Source organism: Stegostoma tigrinum, chromosome 37, assembly GCF_030684315.1.
Source record: "Stegostoma tigrinum isolate sSteTig4 chromosome 37, sSteTig4.hap1, whole genome shotgun sequence".
Taxonomy (NCBI): domain Eukaryota; kingdom Metazoa; phylum Chordata; class Chondrichthyes; order Orectolobiformes; family Stegostomatidae; genus Stegostoma; species Stegostoma tigrinum.
The window spans coordinates 16185693-16204014 of NC_081390.1; the positions used below are offsets into that span (position 1 = coordinate 16185693).

Below are 18322 nucleotides of genomic sequence, written 5' to 3' on the forward strand. Positions count from 1 at the left end.
ACTGCAAATTATTAAAATACTTTGTTTCACATAAGATATTTAGCTTATGCTTATTAGAAATGAGTTCTTCATGTGCAAATTAAGGAGTTATAAAATATATTCATATTTGGTCATATTTAATTCACATTAAGCCATACTGGAAAAAAATCTAACTTGCACATATTAAACTCTATGAAACTTAAATGGTCCTGTAATTTCAGAAACTTCCGAAATGTTATAAACAAACTTTAGAACGACAAAACTTTACTTGTGTCAACCACAGTGGCCTTTGATTTCCACGCCTATCAAGTGGTTACTCTGTTTACACAAACTCTGGTTTTGATTCCGAAAGTTTAGCTTTAACTTGGAGTTCAGGAATTTCTTTTCAGCCAAATAAAGTCAGCTCTACAAACACTGCTGCTTATTTTGACATACAGTGGCTGGTTTTACAAACTAAGCTCTTTCTTGTATCAAATGAACCACGGTCTTAACATTTCCAAGAACCTTTGCCGCATCATTGCTTCAGTTCTTTCTTTCCAAACCATGAACTTTTCTACAAAATCTCCCCCTTGGAGATGTGTCAACTAGATGTTTATATATAGTTCCAAAATGTTCACTTCATTCCATTTGCAAGGGCTTTCTTTTTCTAATCTGAACTTAAAAAGCATTCATCAAACAAGTTGCATTGTCCTACATGAATAGAAGCCATGAACCTGAATAAGCAGGCTTTATTCAATCACTCCCTTGGCCTTTAAGTGTCTCAGGCCAGAAGGGGAAAGTCATCTATCTGAAGATCCTTTAAAAAAAACAAAGCTGATGCATCACTATCAGAAATAAAAGCAGCCGACTTCACTAACAGTCTGCTTTAAAGGCAATAGTTTTTCCCCTATTTAATTTTCTATAAATAAGTTGCAAAACATCAATTAAAACTTTTTATTTAATTCAGCTCATTTACAACAGCTTGACAATTAATGACAATTGGAGAAAAGCATTTAATCACTAATGGGTTTTCAAAAAAATCATTGCACTCATTCAAGTGTAATGAGAGAAAAATCACCCTTACATTTCCTTCTGCTCTAACTAATTTACCAATCCAAGGGACATAATTACACCTTGTAAAAACTGCTTGTTTAGAATAGGCAGCATCTGGGATTCAGAAAGACCCAATGTTCAAATGCAGAGTTTACATGTAATGAAAGAAAAGCAAAATCATTCATACAAGAATTTGATTCCATGTCTTTCAATTTTGCTAGTTGCAGAGAGCTCTGCATGCTCATAGCTTCCTCCTTGCTTGTCATCACTGTGCATCCCCAGTGGATAGGAACAGTTCCAAATTTATTTGGAGCCAGAGTGGTTTCTGGACTGGTGTGAAATAGCAATCCCATATGTTTTCAATGGGTAGTTATGGAGTGGCTTAGCGTGGATTTCAATGCAGCATGCAAGTTGGACTGGAAGCATATGCTTGGTGCAAATTTCAAATCAATGAATTTACAGAGGTAAAATGATTGACAAATTTAGAAGAAAAAAATTTTGCAATGATTTATCTGGTTTTCCGCTTGGAAATTCCTGATGAAACAACTACGGGGTGGCATGTTCATAGGACTCAGATTCATATCTACTACTGTCATAAAGTGACTCCTGAATTCAAGCTGAATGAAGAATGCAAGAGGCAAATAGAGTATAGTATGCATTTCTCCCAAATATTGTGCTGCCAACACCACGTCAAACAGCCTATGCTTTTTCCACTGAGTCCAGAAGCATGCGCTCAATAAAAAGGTTTTAATTATCACTTTAAAAATGTTTGTTTTGGCACAATTTAAAATATGCATTTATTTCATCACTCTGACAAAAAAACTGTTTTATTCGACATTTGGCATACGGACCAGATTATTATGTCTCTATCCACATACATTCCCTAACACCTCTACAGAGGAGTTTTGCTTCCTCTTCACATTTCCATAATTCGCAGGTGCGTTTTCCACTCCCATAGCCTGCCTAGTTCCAAAACATTCTCCCACTTGGTCAGTTCAGTGCCTCCTGTCCTCATCTAGTAACAGGCTAAGAATTTCCAGTTGTTCTAAGCAATAATCTTCTACTGAAATCAAGTAACAGAATAAGGTAAGCACGAGAAAATTGAACATGCTGAAGGTCAAGAAAAGGGATGACAACAATATTCTAGGGAGACAATTTCAAGCAGCAAATCATCTTTGGAAAAGAATTCTTGGTTTGCTACTGAGGTGGAATCTGGATGTGTGAGGGGCAGAGGAAAATGTGGGAAGAGAACAAAATGAGAGAATCAATAATACTCATCCTCTCAGCTCTCCAAGAATCAACTTAGAAAATCATGTCCAAACCTATTTGTTTTAAACTGAGAAATTGTGTTGCAAGGGTATCATTAAAAAGAAAACTTAAAAAATTAAAAGTAACTAAAAAGTCAAAGACAAATCTGTACAGACTGAAATTTTAGGATTTTAGCAAAACGATACTTCATGTCTAATATTATTAGAGAATGAACACCATTCTCGACTGAATTATTTACAGGATAATTACATTTTGATAAATCAGACTATAAAAGAAGAGTGATTTAGAATTAATGCATTGCTCATTGTGCACAGATCTTGCCCGACACACTACAGAAAACAAATCTATTCTTTCTCCTACTATTGAGCTTCTACAAAAAAATGGTGTATTGAGTTATTCAATTTCTTTTACAAAAAGCAGGATGCTATTGAATACTCAAGTGGATAAACTTGGCAGTCTCTGGCACATATATAACATCACTGAAAAATAAAGCCTTTTCATGAAGCTGGGTTGATAGATCACAAAATTTAGTTTTTGCAAAGTATAGTTTGGGTGCAGTAGGATAAAGGAAGACAAGGAAATCTCCCACAGCAATGCGCTATGAAATTGAGAATTTTCTTTTTATGGTCTACACAGTTCAACTCAATCTAAGTATAACTACAATTTATCCATCATTGCTATACAGCAAACCTAATGTAACACCAGGTTATCATATTGTAACTCCAGGTTATCATACTGTAACTCCTTACTGATGCCGGAAGTAATGGAATTTCCCTAATCTTACTAGTTTTTTTGTCTCTTCATGAAACATGCTTTGGATGCAAGCAAAAAAAGTTAAACTATCCCTTGTTAAAAACACCTTCTCTTGAATTATCAATATTGTGAAAAATTTATTGTTATAATTTCAGAAAAATGATTTCAAAGTGGAGAAAAAATAGTATCAGGTTTGAGTTCTCTGAATGCAACTTGCTTTTTTCTTAAAAGGCACTAAAAGATCGTTTTTGACATCATTTCTGAGAAAGCATGCAGAAGTAGATAAACTGGCTAGGGAATTAACTGATGAAATGTTTACAAAGTTAAATTTTTATGACATACAGACACACTTAGGGTCACAATCAGATTTCACATGAGAAGAACACTTACATACTAGTAGAAGAGCAGTTTAGTTTGTGGCAGTTGTGATGTAAGGTTTTTATTTATGGTTATATTGATATCATTTATTTTCAAGTTTGGACTTTGAACTAGTGGCATGTAGGTTTTGGTTTTGTGTATAAAGTGCTGAACAACAAAATTGCCAGTATTTCTGGAGCCAAGGAAGTTGTGAAGGGTGGGTGATAATCAGGATTTGTTTACATTGGGAAGAGTTTTACAAGTGGACAGAGTAAACATTAGCACAGCCTGCTTTCAGTTTGGATGGTTCAAGAGTCTTTTCTTTCGCTTAAGGGAAAGTTTTTGTTTTTCAGATTGCTGGACTCCTGGTGAAAGATATATATTTCAAACATTTTCTCCTTGAAATTCCTATGATTGCTAGGAAATAGGTTACTTCTGCCTAATGATTTAAGTTTGGAAGTTCCAGACAAGTACTATTTGGTTAGGTCCCCGAAGGGGTTATGCGAAATTCAGGAAGTTTAAGATCAATGGTGTGACTAATCAAGGAAGAGGCTACCAAACTTCCAAGACAAGGAATTGGAGGGAACAGTTAAGTTAAATCTACAGACATAATAATGAGAACTCTCTATAGTATTTAAGATAATGACGCTAGGATATACATGATTTTTTTTTACAGTGTTCCAAATTATATGTGAATAGTTTGGTTTATCATTTTTCCTTTTCCATAATAAACTTCTGTTTTATTGTTAAAAGCAAGTTTGCAGTATTACATGCTTGCGTTTCTGTAAAATATTAAGTGGTTAAATAAAACAGAACAAAATATGATTTACCAAGCCTAATTTCAGTCTAGAATCTGATGTGTCCAGTAATAACAGCGCCTGGAATCACAGGGTTTCAGAGTGGGAAAGAAGTCTTAAAACTGATTCAGCAATTTAAGTAGCTAGGGCTTTTCTTAAAATTCATTTGGAAAAGACAGTAAAGTGACTGGTGGCTGTTTATCGCAGTGCGACAGTAAAGCAGAGAATCACAGCTGGTATGTATATAGAAAATCATCAAAAAGAAATGCTTGCAACAATTGTCAGCTTAGTAAGATCTTAAAGAGTTAAGGAGTGCTCCTTTACTGGGGTCGTATCCATAAAGGACATTTTGGGGAAAAAGGCTGAATTTTTGTCATTCGTGTTAACACCTTTCTAAATTGCCATATTTGAACATATAAAAAGCTCAGACTTTTTCAAATTCGTGTAATTAGACTAGATTAGATTTTAGACTAGATTAGATTCCCTACAGTGTGGAAACAGGCCCTTCGGCCCAACAAGTCCACACCGCCCCTTGATTAATTCCACCCAGACCCATTCCCCATAACGCACATACCCATGAACATTACTGGCAATTTAGCATGGCCAATCCACCAAGCCTGCACATCTTTGGACTGTGGGAAGAAACCAGAGCACCCGGAGGAAACCCACGCAGACACGGGGAGAATGTGCAAACTCCACACAGACAGTCGGGGAAGGCTGAAATCGTACCTGGGTCACTGGTGCTGTGAGGCTGCAATGCTAACCACTGAGCCACCATGCCGCCCCAATGAACCTGTGCTCTTTTGTTAAAAGAACATTGACATCCTGTGTCTGACCACCATGGTATTCAAAACTATGAAAATAAAACATAGTTTATCAAGCCAGATTTCATGCTAACATTGATTTATCTAGTATTATCATCAGCTAGGATCAAACATCATCACGTACTAGAGGCATATTTGTGAAGAAAGAAGACGCATTTGCACAATGCTTTATTATGCTTTCAAAAAGTGGCATTCCACAATCAAAGTACTTTGTGAAATGCCATGAAAAATTCTGGTGGCCAATTTGTACACAACAATTTTTAGTGCTGTTGGCCAAGGAAGACATATTGCTTAAATGCAGCAAGGATAATTGTGGGAGGTGGTGGTAATACGGTAGCTATTGTATCTCCTGCACTTTTTAAAACTTCATTCATGGATGTAGACATTGCTAGCTGAGCCTGCATTCATTACCCATCCCTAGCTGCCCTTGAGAAGATGGCGGTGAACTGCCTTCTTGAACTATTGCAGCCCCTGTTGTAGGTCAACAATGCCATTAGGGAGGGAGTTCTAAGGTTTTGACACAGCAACAGCAAAGGTATCGCAATATGTTTCCAAGACAAGATGGCAAGTGGCTTGGAGAGAACTTGCAGGTTTCCACGCATCCTATACAGTGGTGGTCATGGATTCAGAAGGTGCTGTCTAAGGAGGCTTGGAAAATTGCTGCAGTGCATCTTGTAGATGGTACTCACAACTGCTGAGCAGAAGGAGTGAATGTTTGTGGTTGTGGTGACAATCAAATGGGCTGCTTTGCTCTGGATAGTGTTAGTTTGAACATTGTTGAAGCTGCACTCATCCAGGCAAGCAGGGAGCATTCTATCACACTATCAACTTGTGCCTTGTAAACAAGACATAAAAGCTAAAAGGAGTCAGGAAGTGAATTACTTGCTGTAGGATTCCAAACCTCTGACCTGAACTTGTTGCCACAGTATTTATATGGTTAGTCCAATTCAGGTTCTGGTCAGCCCTCAGGATACTGATAGCAAGGGATTCCCGCATTGATAAACAATAACCCCTAGTTATTGATTCTCCCACGAGAAACATGCTCAAGAAATCTTGCCTATCATTGCTGATAGATGCCTTCCTCTCTCTCATACATTAATACCAGAGGTATTATAACCATTTAGCATAATGTTCTTAACAAATATGGCTTTGAGACAAAATTAATTTTTGTTTCTTCATTCACAAGCTGTGGACATTATTGGCTGCTCTAGCATTTACTGCCCATCCTTAACTGCCTTTGAATTGATAGGGCTATTTCAGCAGGCAGACAATGTTCAACAACATCAAGTCAAATATGTAGGTCAGACCAGGTGAAGACAACATATTTTGCTCCCTCCCTTAGTGAGCCACATGCACTCTTATGACAACCTACAAAAGTTACAATGCACCACCTAGCTTTTATTTACAGAATTTTTAAAAAATAATTTCAAATTTTTCACACAGGTGGATTCAATGTCTACAAAGCATTAGCCTGTGTCTCTGGATTACTAGTCCAATAACATTAGCAAGTATTCTGATATACTCATCTCCTATTCAAAATATGCTTCACCAGTCCATATTTAGATAGAAAAATGTTCCAAATTTCTTTCCATAACTTACTTACTGCAAGATTTTCCATACCAATCTCATGCTCTGCTGGGATCACCACCCCCTGTTTGATGATGGTCCTGATCTTTGCAGGCCTTCTATTTTCAACTCTATTCACATGTTCCATCAGCAGCCTTTTATGTGCCAGATCCTATACCGACCATATTTTTGCTCCTACCTGTAGTATCCTCAGAATCCTAATGTTACTTCTCTTACCATTTTCTGCAATTTTTGGAATTGATCCCACCTTAACCTGTTAAACATGTCTCCTTTTGAGCCTTAATGAGGTGTTGAACACCAATTTTCAGATTACATCACTGTCACATTGTGCAAGAAACTAACAGTGCCACTTTAATCCACTGCAACTCCCAAAATGCAGCTTACGCTCATTTCATTGTGCTCTAACGGGGATTGCGTTTACAAATGAAAAATAATAAACCATGTAGTCAATCATCACACAAATGAAGGATCCCACGTCATAACTATTGAAATGAAATCTCTCTGAATGCAGCTTGAATGGGGTCAAATTCTCAAAAATAAATTCTCGAGCTACTACATTCGGCAGTTTTCAACAGGTAAACCTTGTGGAAGAGTGGACTTGACAACTATGAACTCCATAATAAAGAAACTGAAGATCTTTCAAAGTGCCTCAGGCGAAAGCTGTAATGGAAATTACATGTAACCAAAGATTTCCTATACTGTTTTGAAGCATTATGTTTGTTTTATAATAGCAAAGGCAAAACTGTAAAATGAAATCTAGTGCACTTCAAGATATGTTAGTGCTTTCAGCATCTTTCACTGCTGCACTCCCTAGGGCCTACCACAGTTTCCCATTTTGCAGTCTTACTCAGCATGGCTCAGCATGGAAACACAACACACATTAAGATACTCCAAAAGATCAATAACTCTTTCAGTGCTCCAAAAGATTGTATCTGATGTCTTATTATAGCCTGTTGGCTGTGCCTTATTACTTAGTAACAGTGTTGATTACTGGCAACCAAAGAATCCCATAAAAACCAAAAGAACTGCAGACGCTGTAAATCAAGAACAAAATCATAAGTTGCTGGAAAAAGTCAGCACGTCTGGCAGCATCTGTGAAGAAAAATCAGAGTTACAATTTCAGTTGAGGTGGGGTCACTGGACCAGAAACATTAAGATACTTCATAGCACAGATCAAAAATTCTTCAATGCTCCAAAAGATTGTATCTGTGGTCTTCTTATAGCCTTCTGGCTGTGCCTCATTACTTCGTAACAGTGGTAATTCCAGTTAGGTTATTCCAGTTCTGAGGAAGGGTCACTGGACACGAAATGTTAATTCTGATTGCTCCTCACAGATGCTGCCAGGCCTGCAGAACCTTTTCCAGCAGCTTCTGTTTTTGTTCACGAATAAGAATCCCATGCAGGACCCCTTCCCATCCCGTTTGTCAGAACTCACACAACACGATGGTATTGTCCAACAGGTTTATTGGATATCACAATTTTCGGAGCAAAGTCCCTTCCTCAGGTGAAGTGAGAGAGGGACACAGAATTTATGGGCAAAGAGATCAAAATATCATACAAATGGTGTGAGTGGAGTGTTGAATAAGAAGTCTCTGCAGGTGATCAGACAGTGTTAGTAAAATGTCAACAGCTGAATAATAAGCTAAGGAATGACCTGTAATCCGATTAAATGAGGCAGCGAGATAATTACAAAAAATTAAAAATAAGGTGGTGCTGGAGACAAACCAAATAACTGGAATAACAAAAACCCAAAGAACCACAAATGCTGTAAATCAGGAACAAAAACAGAAGTTGCTGGAAAAACTCAGCAGGTTTGGCAGCATCTGTGAAGTACAATTGGAGTTAACGTTTTGGGTCTAGTGACACTTCCTCAGAACTGGAAGAACATGATAAGTATAAGAGTCGCATGCTGTGTGTCTAACCAAAGTAATATGTAATCCAAAACTATATAAACAAATTGTTATGATCTCTGTACCTTAATTAATCAAAATGATGTCAAAACAGGACAGTAAGGAAGATTCTACAGATATAAGACAGTGTGGTGGGGTCATATGTACTGCATCCCTTATGTGGCATTGCGCTGGCCCCCGCCATTGTTCTTATTCACAGCATCCCATGCAAAACAGGAGAAATTTCAAACAAAATCGCTAACGGATCATCTGAAATGTTCTGAAATGTAACTCAGTACAATTGATGATAGCTGAGAGGCAGCTTTAGTCACACAATTCAGGAAAATATGCTTCATCATATGCTCGATACCTACCTGTTGCTGCTGACTGCGTAGATCAGTGATCTCCTTCTGATCCTCCTCATGGAGCCTCTTTAATTCCTCACAGGTCTGTTGAACGTGATTGTGTTCCCGTAGCAACTGGGTGTTCTCCCTTTTAATGGCCTCCATTTCTTCTTTGAGTTGAGACTGATCATTTCTCAGGCGGCTGTGCAATGTGCTAAAAGACAAGAGCAGGGATTTGGGGAGAACCAACGTGGTTTTTTTGTTACACCACCATCCTAATCTATTGTTTAATGAGTAACACATTTAGAATGCGGTCATTGCAAATAATTTACAATTAACGTATAGAATGTGGCCTCTAATTTTCAGGTTAAACATGGACTTGTTTATTTCTGAAAAGTTGGCCTCTTCTCAACACACTACAGTGTAAACTGTGATGATTCCCAGGTATCAAAATACTCTATAAGCCAACTGCTAGGATCTGGATGAATTGACTATAATAATTTTAAGAATATTACACATGGAAGAACCAATGGTAAGAAAATAAATGACAGCACTCCACTATTAGAAAAATGCATAAGAATCTTTATTGTGCAAACCAGAATAAAACAAACGTAAGCAGTAATGACTAAACAGGTATACCAAATAAGAAAAAAACAGATCTCGAAGATAAATGATAAATTATAGCTCAAATTTTATACAACTCCAAAAGAACTAGTAGCAAAACATTACAAAATCAGAAAACAGGACTGTGTCAATACTTTGGAAGTGCCCACTGCAGTTGAGACTGTTTTGTTGCCTTCAACATTTAAACACACGTTAACACATACTGGAGTCAGATATCTTGAAATCTACTTACAACAGTAACTTTTCACAAAGTTACGTTATCATAGGTTTACACACAGCCTGAGGTCTGGGCTTGTTTATGTTACTGTACAAGATAGACACACAAATGACTTACCATACTGACACCACAATAGAGAAAGTGACAGAAGGCAAGATGGGTGCCTTTATACCGGAATAAAATGTCAATTCACCCCATACGAGGGAGGGCAAGGGATGGAGGAGAGGGAAGAGTGTCTGCGAGCAAGAGAGTGAATTGGTGTTGGTTTAACCTGAGGGTCACCACGTCTCAAGCAAGGGGAGAGATTACAATGGAGGGGCTCTTGGTAACCTCGGCTGGTGTCAGCGTGGGAACTGAAACCATTCTGTTGGAATCATTGCACTGAAAACCAGCTGTCCAGCCACCTGAACTGACAGAATATCCAGGAGTAACCAATTATGTAAAGGATCTAAAGTAAATCATAATATTTTATTTGTCCTACAGAACTATTTCATCTTGATAGGTTGCTTTAGATACTAACATTTTATATTGTGATGTCATGCAACATTTAAAGGATTCAGTGCCTGTGCAGTCTGGAATCTGTGCCACAGTACAACAAGCACCCTTTTCCCTTTAAAGGAGGGAAATCCTTTTTTGATAACACATAAAAAGAACAGTAGTTATATTGCTTATATACATTCATCACACGTCTTGGTGGGTGTACATGACCAGATCTAGTATTGTGCAGTTACCACACCTTGGCGGTGTTACTTCACTCCATGATGTGATATCTGGCATTGGAGGTGGACGTTATGTTATTAGTTGTAGATGTGTGCTTGTTGTCTGATTTATATCTTAAGCATTCAAGTTTTCATCCTATCCGACAGGTGCTTGATGATATGCAGTTTGGGTGCATCATTCATTTCTTTGGAGAACTTGGTCATTTCTATGATAATACCATGAGACTTAGAAAGGGCACAAGATCTCAATACCTTTCCATGAATCCTTGCGTTTGTTTGAAGGTCTTGATTTTGTATGGTTTCCCCGGTCAAAGATTCAATAAGTTTCTGTTTGTTCATTGATCATGATCCTGCATAATTTTCTTCCTTCTTTCCAGCAACGTGTACAAGTGATTAGGTGATGAAAATATGAGAGAGAGGAACTGTGTGGAGCTGTCTTCCAAAAATAAGAGCTGTTGATCGAGGCTTCATAAAAGGAGGAGCAAACAGATTTGAAACAGGTATCCAAAATTCTTGACCAATCACTTTATTTTTAATGGTCATGGTTTTCACACTACAATCAGTGCATTCAATGAGACCATTTGATTGAGGATAGTGAACAGAACAAGTAATATGTTGAAGAGGTAATTTATTTCCTGCACACCCCCTGAACAAGCTCACTAGTGTACTGCAGACTTCTGTCAGATGATTTGTTGAGGTACACCAAACATCAGTGAGTGGGTTATTGCTAAACAGATGATGTTTGGTAGCAATGTTGATGACACCTTCCATCATGAGATAAAGTAGTAACTGACCAGGTAGGATTTTTCCTGGTTTTCATATACAGGCCATACTTAGGCAATTTTCCAAATTGTTAGGTAAATGCCAGGGTTTATAGTCAAACAGACAGTATGCTTAGGGGTGTCTTCAGTACTTTAGTCGGAATATAATCAAGGCCAACAGCTTCTGCTGTATCTATTGTCTTCAGTTGTTTCTTGATATCGCAAGGAGTAAATCAAATTGGGTGACCGGCAGATGTGATGCTAGGAACAACCGGAGAAGGCCAACATGGACCATGGACTTGGCACTTCTGACTGAATACTACTGAAAATGTTCCCTTTTGTTGTGATGTGCTGCGGTTCCCCCACTGTTGAGGGTGGGGTGTTTGTGGATGCTCCTCCTCCAGTGAATTGCTTAATTGTCACTGCCATTCATGACTTGACCTATTGGGATAAAAGCTTAAATCTAATCTTTTCGTGATGGAATCAGATAGCCTTGTTTGTCACTTGCTGCTTATGCTGTTAGGTGCACAAACTGTCCTCTTCAGCACCTTCACCAGATTAACACAAGCTTTATGTATGCCAGCTACTACTCTGACAGCCCTCTTGCGCTCTTCATTGAACCAGGATTGGGCCTCTGGCTTATTAGTATAATGGGAATTGCCTATCCTTAACATTGTTGACTGAGCTGAACAGCACGATGGACAGTATCCTTGGTGTGAAGTCAGGACTCCATCTCCACAATGACAATGCAGTGGTCACTCCTACAAACATGAAAAGGATCACCTTGAGCAGGCAGATTGGTGAGGATAAGGTAACATATTTTCTCCTCTGCTTGGTGCTCTCAGTCTCACCACAGATCCAGTCTAGCAGTTATGTCCTTTAAGACCTGATCAGCTCAATCAGTCGTGACACTGCCCAGTGACTTGTTGGCAGACACTGGAGTGTGCAAGCCAGAGTATATTCTGCACCCTTTCCACCCTCAGCGCTTATTTCAAGTGGTGTTTTCCAAGTTTCCCACGTGGAAGACTACTGATTCATCACCTAAATATGTGACAATCAGCAGGACGTTTCCTTGCTCATCCCTGATGCCATGAGCACCTCATGGAATCTGGAGTCAACTCTGAAGACCTCCAGGGCAACACTCGCCTAACGGAACAAAACCGCGCTGACCCATCAACGGGACAACCTAGGAATGGATGCTACTGTCCGGGAAATTACTGGTAAGGCATAATTCCGAGAAGACGACTGTAGCAAGTTATTAGCTTGACCTGTCTACAAGTCAGCTCTCCAATGTTGGCACTGGCCCCAAATAACAATAAGGGGTCTTTGGTTGATAGAGCTGAGTTCGCCATTGTCATTTCTGATGCTAATATTGGTGTCAGGTGGTCCACTGGTTTTGCTTCCAGGAGACTCTGTAGCCGTTTAATACTACTGAGTGACTTGCTAGGCTACTTCAGTGGGCAGTTATGAGTTAAATTAAGCATGTTGTGGTGGATCTGGAGTGATATATAGGCTGGACTAGGCACTGACGGCAGACTTCCATTTCTAAAGGAAACTAGTGAACCAAATAGGATTTTAGGATAATTAACAACATTTTCAAAGTCATTCATTAGTCTTTTAATTACAGATATATAAAATACAAATTCCACAATTTGCTGTGTTGGGATTCAAACCCAGATCCTCAGAGTATTACTTTGATCACTGAATTACTAGTCCAACAACAATACCACTATGCATTCACTTCCCTAAATAAATTGTAAAAGTTTGCTTCTTACTAATTCAGTAGAATTTCCATTGTACGCAAGGTAACTCATAACTTTATATGAGAAGTATTGCTGGACTGAAAGTCCAGAGTTCCGTTCCCACCATGGCAAGTTGCAAAACTGAACTGACAAATCTGCTACTTTGTTAGTCAGCACTAGAAAATCAATATGATGAAATCTGTTATATTTTCGTGAAAAGGGAACTACTCAGTTTGGGTTACACAGTTTACACTATGTATTTTGATTCTGGATGCCATTCAGAAAACCAGGAATTGACAATAAACAGTGCCTTGTTAGTTTCCCAAGAACAAATTTAAGTAAAACATATTCACCTCTTTAAATGTATCTCCTTCAGTTACTAATCACCTAGCAACCCTGGATATGATTTCTACTAAGAATCAATTAAGTTGCAATGATAGAAAATGAGACCTGGGAGGTTAGCAAGTCATCACTGCTTTTTTTTAAAATATCCACTTTAAAGTAGTTGCTTCCATGCCTGACACAAAATAAGCTAGTGAATTGAGAAGATTGTAAAGTAGGCTAAAATGTGACCCACTTGCTGACACATTTTCCATCTGTGGAAGACCACACAAATTTTCCCTGATATTTAATTTCTTTCAGATACAATTCTAGGCCCAGGAATCTGTTTCAATGGTCTGCAGGAGCAGTCTCTCTCTTCATGGGTCTTTCCACTCTGATAAATATTACTTTACACTTCATGGTGCCACTGCAGTGCACAGAAGCTTTACACCAATACACAGTTAATGCTGCACATCCAGGGAACCCTTCTGCTCATATTCTATCTCAAACTGCAGGAAGGCTTTTTCAATACATATTTAATCCCACTGAATTAGTTTAACATTTTTTTATCTTTTCTGTCACTACTCCTCAAGCTTTTAATCTGAATTATTCACATCTCAGCAATTCAGAAAATTTTCAAGATCTGCTATTTTATACATATACTTTATTCTATTAAACATACAATGAAATATACATAAATATATAAATATAGAAAGAGCAGACCGGTGCCTCAGTGGTTAGCACTGCTGCCTCAAAGCACTGGGACGGAATCGGTCTTGAATTCAGCCTCGGGTGACTGCATGTGCAGAGTCTGCATGTTCTCCTTTCCTCATGCAGTCCAAAGACATGCAGTTTAGGTGGATTGGCCTTGGTAAATTGCCCCATAGTGTCCAGGGATGTGCAGGCTAGGTGGATGTGGGGTTACAGGGATAGGATGAGGATCTGGGTCCAGGTGGGATGCTCTCTGGAGGGTCAATGATGGCTTGATGGGCTGAATGGCCTCTTTATGCACTGTAGGGATTCTATGATTCTAAATCTCTAAATTTTGAAACTTTATATTCAATTCCTGGCTTAGAATGAAATTTATTTAATGAATTCAGTAAACGAATAAAGCAGTTTTAAATAGATTTGATTTTATTACAATTAACTGCTACTTTCACCAAAATGGAATGATGCAATACATAATATGGTTACTACAGATACATTGAAACCACTGACATGGTTGGGAATACAGTAATGTTAAAATGATTTCAATTAAGACTGCCTGCTCCTTCATTGAGCTACTCCTAGGGAGTAATAAGGCAATGTTCAGGCCTGCAACTCCAAACACCTGGACAATTTTTAATCAACCTGTTCAGAGATATTATTACACAACCCTGAAACAGGTGGAACCAGAATAAAGCCCTCCTATCCCAGAGACAGGACTGCTAATACTGCACCACAACAGTCATCGTACTAGCATTTTAGTTCATTTAATTAGCCTGTTCTCAGTTGTTATGACACATTTCCAGGGGAGGTAGGACTTGAACCCAGGCTTTCTTGCCTAGAAGTTGGTACACAGCTAGCCCCATAAGAGATGTCACCTCAAAAATCTGTCCCCTACCCCAATTATTGTTTGCACCTGCACTGATTCTAATGAAAAGCTGTGACACGTAACCAGCTAGATATTTTCAAACTGGGATAACAAGTTTCCTTGAATGAGACATCAGCAGAAAACCAAAGCAAAGGCTTGTTATGGCAAACCTCAGCAAGTAACCATGCTGTCGTGTATGCATCAAACTGCTTGCAATCTTGGGTCATATTTAAACCGGAGATGAGTTTCAACCACGTGTCCACACTATGGCAACCTATTTCCATCGTCATCATACTGTCCTAACGCCAACCATCTCAACCCATTTGTTATTGAAACTCACCAATACCTTTGTTATCTCTAGGTTTGATTATTTCAACACACTCCTGTTCAACCTCATGCTTACTCTCTGCAAACTTGAAATCATACAGAATGTCACAGCCCATCTCTTAACTTGCAGCCTGTTACCCCATCACTCCTAAATTATCTTACCTCATTGTCAAGCAAGACCATAATCCATAATGATAGGATTGTCATTCTAGTTTTCAAATCCTTTCTTGATCTCACTGTATCCTGTCTCCAATCTCCTCCAGCCCCACAACCCATTAACAATCCTTTTAGATGTTTTAAATATCCATGATTTTAATAGGATCACTGTTGATGGCTGTGCTTTAAATACCTAGACCCTAAGTTCTGCAATACCATTGCTACAATTCTCCATCCCAATTTCCTTGTTTAAGACCAAATGCATCTGAAAGATCTCCTTATAGGATTCAGAGTCACACTTTGTTTTGAAATTCAATGTGAAATTCTGAAGCTCCTCGGACATTTCGATATGTTAAGGGCAATCTATAAATTGCTGCTGATGTACTTACTGATAAAAATCTGCTTCTTTGACTGCCTCCTCACATTTCTTAAGTGTTTTTGTGTGTTGGTTCTGCAGAGACTGCAGATCTGACATGGCTTTCATGCACTGCATCTTCAGTCTCTCATAGTCATGGCTCGGCTTTGGGCTGGGTCTGTTGAGACACAGATATAAGATAATAGTAATTGTACAATCAAGCAGTCACAGGATTAAGGAACGTTAGGAAGACGAGTGAATTACTCTGAGCTTTAACAATTAGATCATGGCTCATCCTCACCTCAATCCCACTTTCCTTCCTTTATTCTATATCCCTGAATGTTTTTAACCAATAAAAATTACTCAACCTCATTGGCTCTCACTATCCACAGACAATTTTGAATTTCTAATCCCTTTACATAAAAACTTGCTGCTTGCTTTTGCTCCTGAATGGGACAGTTCTAACTTTTGGTCCCTATTATCTAGAACAGTACCAGTTGAATAAAATTAACTCCAAAAGAGAAAATCTGCCTGTTAAAAATGTGTTCACATTTTAAGGTGCCCTTGAGGAAATACGTTAAAAATTGTAACGTAATATTTGACTTCTGTGTCATCATTTTTTTCTGTGATACACTGTATCAATGCATAATATATTTAGTTAGCATAAATTACATCTTTTGAAATATCGCTCTAAATGTTGAAAATCATTTTCACCCCATTATTATACCCAGTAGAGACTTCAGCATGCATATCATTTTCCTACTTTCCAAGAAAATTTGACACTCAAAATAGAATTCCAGTAGGTATTACAAGTAATAGTACCTGGGGACTAATGATATCAGTAAATTGCAAAAAACACGGACAATCTCCTTCGTTTAAAGCAGCATTTCCTTTTTAGTGCACAGTCCAAATAAAGAAATAAAAAAAGCTGTTGTCTTTACAATTCATCAAAAAACTCACAATATTACAAATGTAACTGTTATAGTAGAACATGTAATTCTCTGTACCAAGCATAAGATATTAAGAGTTACAGTTGCTTTAGCAAAGTTACCCTACGAGTGCTTTAAAGGAGTTTCTTAAAGTACACTGAAATAAGAGCTCAAGATTCATACCTGCAATCATCGAATGTAGATCCAGGGGAAGAAAGGGCTAGCTGTTTACGTAACTCATCTCGTTCCCGAGTGACTTGTCGAAGTTGGAATACGATGGATTCTAACTTCTCACTCATTTGCCTGGTATCCATCAGCATTGGTGGAGGCGAAGCAGCTTTCCCAGATGTGCCTGTACCTATTAAAGGAAAATCAATCTGTGTTATGATTTCCAAAATCAAAATTAACTGAAAATAAACACAAATCATTTACTGAAAGAACATTTAAGAATGATTTTAAACCTTGGCTTGATAGAAAATTAGTGAGTAGTTAAAATAATTTATGGCACTCACCTGTAATGACTTGTATTATTCTTGAGGGCTACAATTTTACCCTATTTTCTAAACCGGGGCTGAGCACATCATCAGGATCAGACTTTATTTTTAAAAAAACAATTGGTTTAAACTGAAAATTGCAATTTTTTTACCAGGACTAAACAGAAGGAAAAAAAAAATCAGTACCAGAATGCTAATAAGGTAATCTTTTTCCTTCTGTTGATTTGATAGGTCAGTCCTAAGTCCTACGATAATTTTTTTTCCCCCTCCATTGTCCTGGGCATTCCCTCCCCTGTCCTCAACCCAAAACCTAGTTGTTGACTGCCTTGATTTTTAACACAAATTTCATCAGAATTTAGTTTGATCACATCATCTAATGTCTAAACTGTTATGCATTTGCTAACAAGGGTTAGCTGCTTCTGAAACGGCAAAAAATTTTAATTCTATAAGACACAACTGTATATATTTCAAGATACCATTTTTTCAACAAAAAGTCTGTCAAAATATTTTGTGATGAGCTCATTTTGGCAGTTCTATCTTCTACAAATAAAATCACAACATCACAGAATTTTACAATTTGGAATGCTTCACTTGGACCCAAATCCCAGTCCATTCCCAAGACCATTTGTTTCAGAGATAGTAGGGACTGCTGATGCTGGAGAATCTGAGATAACAAGGTTTAAAGCTGGATGAATACAGCAGGCCAAGCAGCATCAGAGGAGCAGGGAAGCTGATGTTTCGGGCCTAAACCCTTCTTCAGAAATTGAACTGAATGTAAAACAGTTGTTTTATAGATAGGTGCGTTGAGACTTAAATGATTAACTGCAGCTCACGGAATCATCTAGTACATTGGAGGCCATTTAGACCAGTGAACCTGGGCTGAAGAGCAATCCAGTCTGTTCCATTCCCCATTAATTTCTCATATCTCCGCAATTTATTTCTTTTTCAATACTAGTAATTCCCTTGTGGAGGCCACTACTGAACGTACATGTACTACATAACCAAACACTGCTTTCAAAATCCAAAATCCTGAAAAGGTTTTATTTATGCTGTCTCTGGTTTTTTTGTCAATCACCACCTCAGATTTATAAGATTTGATTATTATCCTTCATTAATTGGAAAACATTTTGCCTCATTTATTCTAACTAAATCCTTCATGATTTTGAATATCTCTATTACGTCTGTTCCCAAACATTTCTACCCTCAGCAAAATAATACCAATTACTCCAATGTTTCTAAATCACAACCACTTATCGCTGGAAGAATTCTAGTA

General features: G+C 38.0%; 1 protein-coding gene across 16 annotated transcripts in view; it reads right to left on the reverse strand.

Annotated features, from left to right (window-relative positions):
* dlg5a (discs, large homolog 5a (Drosophila)) overlaps positions 1 to 18322 on the reverse strand; it is a 218062-nt gene that overhangs the window by 115374 nt on the left and 84366 nt on the right. For 15 of the 16 annotated variants that reach the window (XM_048563378.2, XM_048563372.2, XM_048563371.2 and 12 more), the window contains exons 4-6: positions 16739 to 16913; positions 15661 to 15804; positions 8862 to 9045 (exon numbers count right to left, since the gene is read on the reverse strand). In XM_048563378.2, coding sequence (XP_048419335.1) covers positions 8862 to 9045; positions 15661 to 15804; positions 16739 to 16913 — 503 coding nt within the window. Of the gene's footprint in view, positions 1 to 8861; positions 9046 to 15660; positions 15805 to 16738; positions 16914 to 18322 lie in introns of those variants that run through there. The other variant, XM_048563373.2, reaches the window with a different exon arrangement.